Raw genomic sequence first — 13,330 nt, forward strand, 5'->3', positions numbered from 1 at the left:
TTGCAGAGAGTAAAGCTTTGCCTGTTTTGCTGCCTACTCGCTTGTGCTGGCTCAAACTTGCTTGGCTAACAGTGCCTGGCTGTGGGGGGAGGATGTACACCAACCTGTTCCTACACAACTTTGTGTTGGCATGAGAACTGAGCATTAAAATCAACATCTGCTCAGCAATCTCGTGCCCTGGCACGAACACTGGCTGTGGAATTCTCCAGCACGTGTGCACATCCAGGATTCTGAGCACATCCCAGGCATAGCTGCTCCCAAGCTGATAAATCTGCAGAAAGCTGAGAACACACAGCTGAAAGTTGGGGAGCTTGGAAGTGAATGTCTCCATCCAGCCTGTGTGTTCTGGGAGGCAGTGCTGGGGGAAGCTGAGGCTGCAGTCTGGTTGGAGCACCCAGGGAGGAATTTCTGGGCTTTAGAGCCCCCAAAGTTGCTCCAGCCCTCTGCACAGGGGAGGGGTTGTGTTTCACATCCCTCAGGCACCAAATGTCACAGTGACTGCACTGTGAGCAGCACCAAGCACAGGCTGACATGGAGCTGCCTGGGCTGTATTGTCTCACTCAGAACAATCTCTGCAGCTGTTCCTGCTGATTTCATGGCCTGGAAATGAACCAGTGCACTGATAAGCCTCATGTTCAGAAAGGGCAGTTGTTGATAGAAACGGGAGAGAGGAAGCTGGAGGGGATGCTTGGTGAAAGTGTCACTGCAGAGCACTCCTGGGGGACTCTGCTCCCTTCTCCTCACCTTGGAGCTCCCTTGGCTCTGTGGGCTGCTCCTCCTTCTCTGCCACATGACTTGGACCTGCTCCTCAGGCCCTGACTCTGCTCCTGTTCTTCCTTGTCTGGGCTCCAATGGCCCTTCCTGAGCAGTTTCCTGCCCAGGGTACAAACCTTGGGCCCTGCCTGAGTGCTGTTACACACATCCTTGGCATTAATCATGCCTATGAGGAGGGATTTTTTTTAAAAGTTTTTTTTTAATGATGTGTTCTGTTTTTTCCAGCTTCTGGAAGAGGTTGAGCAGGCTGATGAGTAAAGTCAATCCTGAACCAAATATCATCCACATCATGGGCTGCTATGTTCTTGGAAACCCCAATGGGGAGAAGGTAGGAGCCTGTGGGTCAGCCCTGGGATGTCACACTGGGAGCTCCAAACCTGCCTCTTGTGCTGGCTGGGAAGGTGCTGCTGGCCTGTCTGTGGGAGCTGTGAGTGGGAGAACCCTCTGGATTGTGGGGCAGGGGAGGAGGGATTAGTGATGTGCAGGACAAATAATGAAACCTTTGAGGAGAGGAGCAGTTCAAAGCACTTGGTTTGTTTATTTACTGGTGAGATAGATGTTTTAAAGGACATGGGTGGAAGGTTTTCCAGAACAAAAATGGGCAATTGTGGGTGCTCAGGATCATCACTGTTTTCAGCTCTTAACTCTGGTATGTTTTCCTTTCAGCTATTTCAGAATCTGAAAAACTTAATGAATCCTTATAGGGTTGCCTTTGAGTCTCCACTTGAACTATCAGCTCAAGGTAAATAATTTCGTGTGCAAAGACACACAGACACCCCTTGCTGACCAGTCTGCCTCCTTTGGGCAGCATCTCCATGAAAAAGCAGTTTTGACTCCCTTAAGTCCTGCCATGGTCTTTGTTTTGCTTGTAACCACCTTGTGTAGCTCAGCTGCTGCCCCTTGCAGTTCCTGCATCTGTTCACATTTCAGATGCCCTGTTTGTTGTGCCTGAGGCCTCTCCCAGGGTCCTGGCAATGCAGAGGAGAGAGCTTTCCAGGCTGGGTGTAGGAGATCCCATCATTATTAGGGCATGAGGAGTCTGTGAGGGAAATGCACATGGAGCAGAACCTTTTCTGTAGCCAGGTGTGCTGGGGTCTCTTCTCCAGAGCTCAAACCACTGGCACCAAGGGAATTATGTCAGTAAACAATGGGGATGTGGCCCATCAGGGCCATTCTACAGCTTAGTCTGCTGGCCATTTTCCCTTTTTTTCTGTAGCTCAAGATATTTCAAGAAGCTCTACAGGATTTTTCCTGTTCAGTGTCAGTAATTCACAGAGCAGTTTCACAAGTAACAGATTCTGAATTTGCCCATGTTATTTTATCTTTGCTGTAGTTCTTGGCCAATAAAACCATGCAGGATTCAGCTGTAGGCACTTCTCTGCTGCCCACAGCTCTGGTCTCAGCACTGATGGGTTTTTCTTGCCTCCCCTTCAACCTCAGGAATGTGCAGGAGTTCAGCACATTGGTGCTCAAGTGTGCAGAGCTCACAGAGTCTCAGAATTCACAGAATCACAGAATCAGTCACAGAGCTCCCAGAATCAGAGTCACAGACTGGTTTGGGTTGGAAGGGACCTTCAGGCTCCTCCAGTTCCAGACCATCCATGGGCGGGGACACTTCCCTGCATCCCAGGCTCTGTTCATGTTCAGTTCCCTGTGCAAGATCAGTTCAGCTGCACACAGGGGGTGCCTGCACAGGAGCAAACAGGCTGGGATGTGTCCAGGAGCAGCTTGCAGGGAAATTCCTGGGTTTGTGGGCAGCTCAGCAGGCCAGGCAGTGGGTTCTGTGTGCAGGCATTAGAGCAGCTCAGCTTTCAGGAGGCTGGGCTGAAGAATACGTCTGAATTTATCCCCTTGATCAGTCTGGGACATGCTAAGAGTGTACCCTTGTAATCCTTTGCAAAGTCATCTAAAACTAATCTTAATCAGGCCTCACAAGTGAAAATCCCCTCCTTGAGCCCTGTCTGAGTGCAGGGTTGTTTGCCCTTGTGTTTTCAAATGCACCTCCTGGCTGCCCTTCAATCAGAGGGGCTGGGGGGCACAGCTGGCACTGGTGTGTGCTGGGAGCTCATTGCTGGCAGCACAGACAGCAGCAGGACAGGGATGGCCTGTATTAAAAAAAATATGTATTTTTAAATTGGAATTTTCAGTGTTAATTATTTTTAGTGTTTCTTTACAAGAGTTAGCTCTTGTTTTACTGCCCCTGAAGTCCCTGTGCCTCATGCAGGCTGTGGCTGATCATCTCCAGCCCCCAGCTCCCCTCAGCCCTCAGAGCAGAGAGCTCAAAGTCTGGAGACAGACTTTGTGCTCAGTTCCTGCCCCCAGGGACAAACCCTGCCAGGGGATTACAGGGAGCTGTTCATGGTTGAGGAGATCTGAAAAGATCTTTGGCTCTCACGGGCCCCTCCACGTGCCCAGTGTCAGCGTTTGCCTTGGATGTGTCACAAACCTGGGGGTTTGTGCTGCTGTGTGCTGCCACCTCTCCCTCGTGCCCCTTTCAGGGTGTGACCCCTCTGTGCCCCTTTCAGGGTGTGACCCCTCTGCCTGGTTTCACTCCTAGGTAAGCAAATGATTGAGACTTACTTTGACTTCCGCCTTTACCGCCTCTGGAAGACCCGCCAGCACTCCAAACTGTTGGATTACGATGACATTTTATGAGCTGGAGAAGCCTTTGCAAGAGGAAGCTCATCACCAGTGTCCAAGAAGTCATGCTTTATTGCAGAGAGACTTTTTTATTGGCACGGGGAGCCCTTCACAGCCCTACAGGAGGCAGCAGCGCTAAAGGGAGGGAAGGAGGAGCCCTCGGAAGCAGGAAAAGGCTCCTGGGCCAGGAGAGACTGCAGGGACGGGGGTGACAATGACGGTGACACCTCGCTGGCCTCAGTCCGAGCCCCGGGGCCTCAGGAGGAGCTGTGTGAAACGAGGACAGGATGGAGTTCCTGGCAGAACTGAGCTGTTTTGGGTCAGAATGGGCCAGATTTGATTCCAGGTCCTTTTAAAGACTTTTGAAGCTCAGGTTTTCTTACAAAAAAAAAAAAAAAAAACCAACACAAACCCAATTAACCCATGCACTACAGTGAAGAAGTCACCAGAGCACAGAGGGAGCAGGGGGTTGTCCTGGTGGGACTTTCTGTGCTGGGAGTCCTGGAGAGCAAGGACTGCTACACCTACTCCTGCAAGCTTAGAGCAAGATGATCCCATTTCCATGTGAATATATACTGGGATATAGAATTGAAATCTTCTTTTTTGTTTGTTTTGTTTAATAGAAAATAAGTGCAATTTTTATAGCGAGGGAGGGGGTAAAATCCCTCCTGATATTTAATTAGTTAAAAATAACACACCATAACCAATAGATGAGGTATTTTTGGTCTGCTTGAAAATATATTCAGAATGGTAATATATCTTCTGTAGACATATTTAATCACCAGCAAACATGGTTTTAACATAAGTTAGCAGACCCTGCATGTCTGCTGCATTGGTTTGGTTCCTTTCAGAGTAGCTGTGCTGCACTACCTGTACGTGCTCTCACCAATGTGTAGTTCTCCTCCAGTTAGCCACAACTTCATTACTTTCTACTTTGCTGCTTGCAAAACTATGGAACTTTAGTTTTGCTGAACTACTTTAGGTTAGAAACACGGGACCTGGCTGGGAATCCTCTGTCAGGCTCGCTTTGGTATAAAAATGAATTAGAAATCAATAGCCATGGTAATGAATTGTTCATACCAGTGTTTTGCTGTGTGTTGGGAGAGGAGCTCTCTCCTGTGTGGAGACCCCTCAGAGGGGGCTGAGCTCTGAGGCATTTGGGAGAAATGCTTCTGGAGGGACACAGCACAGGCCTGGAGCATGAGTTGGACTCGTTGTTCACTTGATTGCCAGTTGTTTGTGCAGAACCCACCCCTTTTCCCTGACCTGTTTCTTGGTCTGAGCTGCTCAGCCCCTCCCTGTGGAGGACAGAGAAAACCCTGAGCTCTGTCAGGGCAGCCTGAGAGCTCAGGTCTGTACTTGGTATTTGATGGTAACTTTTGAAATCTATTTATTTTTGTTTGGTTGGGTATGGGGGTGCTTTTTTGGTTTTGGGAATGGGGCTTTTTTCACATTCTGCTGTCCTTTCAGAGGACAAATAGTACTTAGAGTCTATGTAGGTCACTGGCAATTCTGGGAGGTGACACAAGTTATTTCTTTTACAAGCAAAGGAAGGAACAGGGAAGGATTACTTTATTTTCCTGATTTCCTGCTATCTCAAATTTCTTGATTGTGAAGTGAAGGAAAATACATGTACAAATCTTCTTTTAATTACTTACAAAGAGAACTTGGTGTTCTGATCTGTAGAGTCCTCCTTCCCCCCTGTGGTTGTGATTTTGGGGAGCAGGCCCCTGGCTAGAACTGCTGAACCCTTTACATTTAGAGCAGTTTTATAGCAAAACTTTTGAAGAAATAATGTACATACAGTAAGGAGAGGAAGGGGTGGAGAGAGGTATTTAAAGTCACTGAAAGCCTCACAGACAGGTGTGGGCCCTTGGGAGCTTTGGTGGCCACATCTCATCCCTGGACTCAGTCAGGTTTGCCAGACTTACAGTGAAGGGGAGAACAGGCACCAGTCTGTAGCTTTTGGAAGAAAATTGTGCCAGAAATAAAAGAAAAAGAACCCCAAATTTATGCCAATTCTGTTTAACATTGGAGCTTCCACCAGCTCTGCGTGAGAGGTGGGAGCCAGAGGTGCACTGAAAGCACAAAGTCATGTTATCTGGAGAAGGAAATGGCTGTGGGAAGATTGAAATGCTGACACAAAACTCTCTCCCTTTCTGACCCTTTCACCTCCTAACTGGAGACAGGCAAACTGTTCTTCCTTTCTCAAATCCCAATTCAGTGAACTTGGTAGCATGAATGTAGCATTGTGCAACTATTGAAAATCTTATTTAACCCCCAAAGGGCCCATTTATGTATCCACTTGAGTGATTTCTCTGTAGAATTGTTGTATATCCTCACTGACCACTTGTACTACTTGGGGTGCAAAGTAGAAGGTAGATTGTACAGTAATTTCTGTGTTGGGATGGACACTATGGACTGTTCTGGTGCAGTTTATGGGATATGACAACTGGTGAATGCATTTCCCTCCAAAGATCTATATTCCTCATAGCTTGTGGTGTTTATGACATGAACATATTTTTTCCTTTGTAGCATTCATATGCCTAAAGAGATGAAATTCTCTCAGAGCTGTGACTGGAATAGAGTTGTGATGTTCGATGTCCTGTGTGCAGCAGCATCCTTGGAGTTAACCACTGATGACAGAGGAAAACACCTTTATTCCCTTTTTTCACTGGTGGAGTTCTTCAGGTGGCTGCTGGGGAAGGAAGGGGTTAGCAGAGGTGAATAAAAATAGTAATTATTTTAAAATTTAGAGGTAAAAATAGAGCCTGGAAGTTCCTCAGTGAGAGCAGCCTGTAAGGGATGAGCCCAGCGTGGTCCCAGCCAGGACAGCTCCAAGGCCCCCTGTGCTCCTGCAGCATCCCCTGGAGGCTCTGGGGCTCTCCCAGTGCCCTGCCTGGGGTGCCTGTGGCTCTTGGGCACAGGGACAATCTGCAATTCCACTCCAGCTCTCACCCCTGCTCTCGGGGCGTGTCTGAAACCAGTTCTGCCCTGTGCCTCCGGCAGTTCCTGTGCCTGGGCTGAGCAAAGAGCAGCTCCATCCCCTGCCCCATCCCAGCAGGGAACTGCTGCTGCTCTGAGCTGCTCCTCTGAGCCTGGAGCTGCCCTCAGCAGGGCAGCAGGGTGGGGACACCTGGGGACTTGAACAGAGCAGATGGAACCCAGGTGGCTGAGCTGGGTGCCAGCCCTGGCTGCTCAGCAGCCACGGTGGGGTTTGTGCTGGATGTGACCCCCAGCCCATGCCTGGGTAAATGTGTTACCACATTTACCTGATCAATGTGATAAATGTGTTATCACATTTACCTGATCAGTGTGATAAATGTGTTATATCACATTTACCTGATCAGTGTGATAAATGTGCTATGGCCCGGGCTGGCAGTGTCACTCCAGGAGAGGAGGGGCAGGAAGGGTCTCAGCTGTCCCAGCCCTGCTGCTCAGCCTGCTCAGAGCTGGGAGTGCCCCCAGGATGTTCTCTGGTGCCTGCAGGGAATGTTCACCCAGCTGGAGAGGCCTGGGGCATCACAGGCTCTGTGCATGTGGCACTTGCAGAGAGGCTTTTCTCTTTTCCTCTTGTGTGGCTGGGAAGGAAAGGGAAGGAAATTCAAATTACCCGTGGAATATAGAAATAGCTAGAAACATAAAGCTTTTTGCACCTCTGCTCATGCTGCAGCCACCAGCTTCCCTTTGCAGCTGACCTCCAGGCCTGGGGTGGGAAACATGAATTCCCAGGTAATCCCTTCCTGTGTTAAACAAAAACAAAAGCAGAAAAATCCTTGTAGCTCCAGCAAACCATCTGACTGCAGAAGGTACCCAGGCAGCTCATCCTGCCCGTGTGAGGACTCTGCTGTGGGATCCCACCTGCTCCCAGCCCTGGAGCCAGCAGAGCCAGTGCAGGGGCTTGGCCTCTGTGCAGGAAGCTCCAGGCAGGAATTTATTCATTGCTCAGCCTGGGCTTGCTGCCTGGAGCTCAGCACAGGGTTCCTGCTCCCAGTGGTGCTCCCATGGACACCCCAGGCTCTGCCCAGGGCAGAGTGAGCTGGGATGTGGTGTCAGCCCTGCCCAGAGCACCCCACAGACAGCCCTGCTGCTGCTGCTGCTGCTGCTGCTGCCCTGTGCTGGCAGCTCCTGTTGCCAGCTCTGCACAGGGCTGCTCTGCACCCTCAGCAGCACCACTGGGGTTGGCTGAAGGAATGGAGAATGCTGGATGTAAACAGCCAGCCTGGCAGGATCTGGGAGCGTGCCCTTAATCCCAGCCCCATTCTAATTCCCACTGGAGGTGGAATGCCAGGCTCGCTCTGCTCTCTTGGTCTAAATGTAAACATTCAGCCTCTCACAAGCTGGTTTGAGTCACACTCAGATATTATTCATAGGATGTGTTACTGTGTGAGTGAGGAAACCCTTCCAGGGCCCTTCCAGCTGGCACCTGCTGGCAGAGCCCTCCAGGGCTGTGCTGGGCTGTGCCCTCATTCCCAGGGAACTGGGCCCTGCTGCCAGGTGGGCTCAGGTAAAGCTCAGCTCAGGTCAAGCTGAGCTGCTCTGTGCTCTGGGTTTTGCTGTGCCAGTCCCTGGAGCTGGGGACAGCCCTTCCCGAGGATCCCAGTGTCCTCCCAGGGGATATTGAGCACTGATACCATTTTCCACATCATCTGTAAAGACTTTGTGATCCTGTATTTTGTCCCACTGACTACAGCCTACCCCTGGCTTTCTGCATCTTCATGGAAGTGTTTTCTACTCCTCATTCTGGAAACACAAGCCAAAGTCAACTGGAAACTGTTACTGGCAAGTCCGCCTGGTAATGATCTGCTCTGAGGGAGCTGAGGGTGTAAATGGGTGCTTGAAGGGCCCTGACCCTGATTGGGATCATTGTTATTCCAGGTGATCCTGCTGTGTCATGGGCACAGTTCATGGTGAGATAACTTCTGCTGGGGCAGTGCATGATCTATCAAAGAGCACCAGGAACCAGCAGCAGCTTTGGCTGAGAAATAACTTCAGCCCAATTTACTGCCAGTCAGTGTGAGAAATGTAAAGACTGAAAGGAATAAACATTGTGGACATTAAATGTAAAGAATCCATCTGAGGAGAAAGTACATTGCTTTTTTCCATAAATGTTTAGTAAATATTAAAGAACTAATGCAACCTAATAATTTTTTCACAGTATTGTGTTGCTTTGAGAGTATCCATAAAAGTTACATAGGTAGGAACAGATAAGACCCATCACAGGTTGTTACCCTGTGTTCCGAGAATTGGGGTAATTACTCAGCTCTCTGGGCATTCCAAACTTCCTTCTCCCAGCATCCCTGTGGCCTGATGATAATCACAGCACGAGTGTCCTGAAAACCTTCAGCAGGAGGAGCCTCTCCACCTGCACTGCTGAGCTGAGAGACCCCCAAGCACCTGATGGAGCCACGCGCTGGTCCCGTGTCCCCAATGCTGGTCCTGTGTCCCCAGTGCTGCTCCCTTGCCCCAGGTGCTGGTCCTGTGTCCCCAGTGCTGATCCCATGTCCCCAGGTGCTGGTCCCTTGTCCCCAATGCTGGTCCTGTCTCCCCAATGCTGGTCCTGTCTCCCCAGTGCTGGTCCCGTGTCCCCAGTACTGGTCCCTTGTCCCCAATGCTGGTCCTGTCTCCCCAATGCTGGTCCTGTCTCCCCAGTGCTGGTCCCGTGTCCCCAATGCTGCTCCCGTGTCCCCAGGTGCTGGTCTCATGTCCCCAGTGCTGGTCCCGTGTCCCCAGTGCTGGTCCCATGTCCCCAGTGCTGGTCCCGTGTCCTGGGTGGCCCCTGCCGTGCTCTGTCCCCTCTGTCCAGCCTCCCCCTCGGGCACAGCCCCTGCCCTGCTCCCCGCTCTCCTCCCAGGGCTGCAGGGATGTGTTGGGCTCTCCCTGGGGAACGTTTCTCACTGGGTCACTGAGCTGCTGCTGAGGCTGTGGGCTGCTCACTGGGCTGCTCACTGCCACCATCCCCTGGCTCAGAACCAGCTCAGGTACACGCTGGGTGGATTCAAAAAGCTTGAGTGAAAAGTGGAGGGTTATGAGATAATTAACTTCTAATTTGTATTTTTAGTGCTAATTCCCGTTGCAGCAATACAGACCCACCTACAAGGCTGTAAAGGTGGAGCTGGTGCAGAGTTGGGAATCCAAGGACAGGGATCTTTGCCCTTACCTTTGCAATGCCCTAAAAGCCCCAGAGATAAACACAGCCCAGGGGGCCCCTGAGCTGGGATCCTGCTCCGTGCCCTGCCCCTGTGCTCAGGCCTGGCTTTGCAGGGGTTCAGCTGGGGGAGGCTGAAGGAACCCAGCAGGTTTGGTGCTCCCCATCCCAGGGAACCAGGCTGGAGTCCTTCCCAAACGTGCTGGATGGGCTGCAGCTTTTCTGCTGTGTATTTCCTGTTGTTCTTTAATAACTCTATTCCTGGAACTGGGTGACTTCAGTTGTGATGCCAAGCAACAACACAACCTTAGCTCTCAAGGGCTGGGAGCCAGCGCCCTTTTGGGATTTTTTCCCCTTGGAGTTCAGGCTCCAGTTTTTATTTCCTGTTCCCTTTGCTTCTGCAGAGTGAGGGGACATCAGCAGTTTCTGAACAGAAAACTCGATGCCTGAGTAGCAAGGAGAAAAGGAAAGGGTGACAATGGGTCTGGTAAATGTGGACAAGGAGATGTTATATCCAGTAATGCCCCTAAACTCTGAGATGATTGAGCAAGTTTCCTTCAGCTTTCACAAAAAAAGAAGCAATGTTATCAAAATAAGAGGGGGACCCCCAGACCACTTCAGTGGAATTGATCAGCTGACAAACCTTGTGAAGATAAACCACTCTGCTGATTCTGCCCCTGCTCTCTGTGGGGTTCAGAGGAGCTGGCAGAGTCCTGCTCCTTCCCAACCCCAGCTCGAGTGCAGGGCAGGGTGGCTGCAGCCACACAGACCTGCCTGGGCACCCGGAGCCCTCCCTGCTCTCCCACGCCCGCAGGAAGCTGCAGGCACAGCAGGGCCATAAGGAGCTGGAAATGCTGGGCACAAGAGAGCCCTGGTTTGGGGCCAAAATGGTCTTGAGGCAAATGGAGAGTTTTGAAAGCAAAGACTGTGCTCTCCCAGCCCCAGTGGGCCCTGGAGCAGCAGGCTGGCTCCTTGGAAAAGCGAGAAAGGTTCCAGTGACCCCAGCACCCCAGTGTGGTTTCTGGCTTCTGCTGCTGCCCTGGGCTGGGGCCAGTCCTGCCTCACCTCAGGAGCCCTCTGCCACCTCTGCTTTCTCTGGGGCTCTGCTGCTTTGAGTGGGATAACCAGGCCTCAAGTACACAAATGTTTCTAGGGCTAAAGACACGATTTAATAAAAATAAACGTTTCTGGGAAAGCTGCTTTTTTCTCGTTTTTGTTGTTGTTATTGTCGTTCTCTGGCTGAGTTTATAAACCCAGGAAATGGCACCTGGCAGATGCTGTGTGAGGGAAATGAGGTGTGATGAACCCGTGGTGCAGGTGAAGGGATTACAGGCACTGGGCACCTCTGCATGGCAGCAGCTGAACACAAGGAGCAGAGCTCATGAGGAACAAGAGGCCCAGGTGCAGCTAAAAGGGGAGGAAACAAAAAAATTCTGATAATTAAACAAGGGACCATGTGAGAGCCACAAATCCAGTCCTGGGGATAGGACAGGGATAGCTCAGAGTGATTCAGGTTCCAGCAGCATCTGCAGCTTAGTGAGCATGGGGTGCTAAGGAATTTAGAGCGCATTAGGGATTGTGCCTCTTCCTGGGAGGAAGGCTAATCCCTGAGCACCCTCCCAGACACAGGAACAGGGCCCTGGGGAAATCCAAGGGAGGTTAAAGGCCTGGTAATCCCCCTGGGGAAAACAGACCGGCTCCAAAACAGCATGAACCCAGGAGGGCAGAAGGCAATGAATGAATTCTGATAAAGCACTTTCTCTCCCCCGGGCCTGTTTGAGTGAACTGCCACTGGCTTGAACTCCCAGCTGCAATTTTCCCCTTATCTCCAGTGCTGACAGTCACCTGCATGATCATCCTCTGATAGATGTGGTAACTGCAGCCCCTCAGCACAAAGAGAAACAGGCTGGACAGCTCTGTCATTTGGGCCATTTTTCTTCAGCCCTGGGATCTCAGCCTCTGTTTCTCCACCCTCCCCATTTGGGATATTCTCCATGTGCCACCACCACAGTGAGGTGGGACGTGCCATATTCACTTCAGCTGTGTGACAGATGACAGAAATCACCTTTGATCCCTTTCCACCCACTGCACAACCTTGTGGCACCACTGGTGCCTGGAGGGCCTGGTGCCCAGAAAGATCATCCAGATTCTTTAACCTTTATCCTGGAACCATTCCATGTCTCCTGGTTTTAAATCAGCACCAGGAGGGTACAAATTCAAATTTGCTGCAGCAGCCCAGTTACAAGGGGTTACTTTTCTCTGTTGCTTTTTCCCTCTGCCTCAGTGCTCTGTTGCACCAGTGGGTGATGGACACACACTGGAGTGGGAGCTGAGTTTAAGGTGAAATCACCCAGAGTCGTGCTGGGCCCTGCTCTCCCCCTGTCCCCCCATCCCCTGGGGGTACTTGGGGCTGTTCCTCAGCCCCGGCCCTGCCGTGCTGTCCCCGCCCCGTCCTCCTGCAGCTCCGCAGCCGCACCAGCCGTGCCCGGCTCTGTCCGTGCCCGGCTCTGTCCGTGGCACTTTGCCATCACAGCCTGCCAGTGCTGGCCCTGTCATCATCACACCTGGCTTTTGTAACCGAGCGTTCCCTCCTGTGCCAAAGCACGAGCGGGATTCCCGGGAGCAGCCCCGGGCACGGGGCCGGGGTTCCCTGGGTGCGAACACATCGGGATTAGCTCCAGGCTCTGCTCGCCGGCCAAGTCCCGCTGCCCAGCCCTTGACACGGTTCCACTGACTCAGCCGGGGCTCGGAGCACTTGACAGAAATGATGGAAGGCTCTCAAATCCTGACTGGCAGGGGAGGGGATGAATAATGGTTGGATTTATTGTTTTGTTCTAAAGGCAGGCGGGCAATGCAGTGAAACCAGCAGATGTCAGGTTCAATGTCCACAAAGGGAGGCGTTTTCTTTGCGCCAGGTGCAGCAAAACTGTGTGGGATCCATTATTTCAGGATTTACGGGCTTTACACAGGCTCAAAAGCCAACCAGACAAGACCACGAAAGAGAAATCCATTGAGATCCCCGGGCACAAAGGCACATTGTGGGCTCGGGACGTGCCTGAGCCGTGAGTCACCAGAGGCGGGGAAATGTCTCTGCCCGCTCGCTCCGCTTTATCCCAGCCCCGGGCACGCTGCGGGCCTGCTGGAGGCAGATGGAGCGTGATGGAGCCGAGCTCCAGGAGCACAGCAGGTCATGCGTGAGCCTCTCAGCACCCGGAGTTATTTGAGGTGAAAGGCTGGAGCTGCCTCCTGCCCAGAGCCCCGCGGGCACCGGGCAGGGGAACCGCGGCAATAAAAGCTGTTCCCAGTGGTATTGTGGAAAATGCGTGTATTTTATGATTGGCTTTTCGCAAATATTCAAATGAATATTGTATGTGTTGTGTTAGAAAGTAATGCTGTATTAATTATCTTAAGTACTGTGTTAAATATAGTTTTAGGTTATAACAAAATGTTAAAATAGAAATGATGCTGTGTAGGATACTTTTTTTAAAGAAAGGACTCGCAGCGAGATAGCAGCCACAGGACACCTGAATCTTTCAGAGAAAAAGAATTTATTGCTCTCTTATCAGAAGAAACAAACTTCTTCCCGCCTCGAAGGCGCTGTTAAGATTAAGAGGAAGAAGTTGACGATGACCAGACAGAATCCTGTGTTTGAATGGAATTTATGCATCATGTATGAAGTGTATGAATATGCAACAGGCTATTGCTTTTAAAGGTTAATCCTTTGTTAACGTTTGTCCTTGCCCAGAAAAAGGTACCCGGACATCCGTA

The 13,330-nt window shown here is 51.1% G+C and overlaps 1 protein-coding gene across 4 annotated transcripts in view; it reads left to right on the forward strand.

Moving 5' to 3' along the window:
• NSMF (NMDA receptor synaptonuclear signaling and neuronal migration factor) overlaps positions 1 to 10,020 on the forward strand; it is a 50,827-nt gene extending 40,807 nt beyond the window's left edge. For all 4 annotated transcript variants that reach the window (XM_074556284.1, XM_074556282.1, XM_074556283.1 and 1 more), the window contains 4 exons: positions 1,000 to 1,102; positions 1,441 to 1,516; positions 3,332 to 9,106; positions 9,168 to 10,020. In XM_074556284.1, the coding sequence (XP_074412385.1) occupies positions 1,000 to 1,102; positions 1,441 to 1,516; positions 3,332 to 3,429 (277 nt within the window). In that variant the 3' untranslated portion in view covers positions 3,430 to 9,106; positions 9,168 to 10,020. The remainder of the gene's footprint in view (positions 1 to 999; positions 1,103 to 1,440; positions 1,517 to 3,331; positions 9,107 to 9,167) is intronic.
• Positions 10,021 to 13,330: the final 3,310 nt, after the last annotated feature.

Source organism: Zonotrichia albicollis, chromosome 21 (assembly GCF_047830755.1).
Source record: "Zonotrichia albicollis isolate bZonAlb1 chromosome 21, bZonAlb1.hap1, whole genome shotgun sequence".
NCBI classification, from domain to species: domain Eukaryota; kingdom Metazoa; phylum Chordata; class Aves; order Passeriformes; family Passerellidae; genus Zonotrichia; species Zonotrichia albicollis.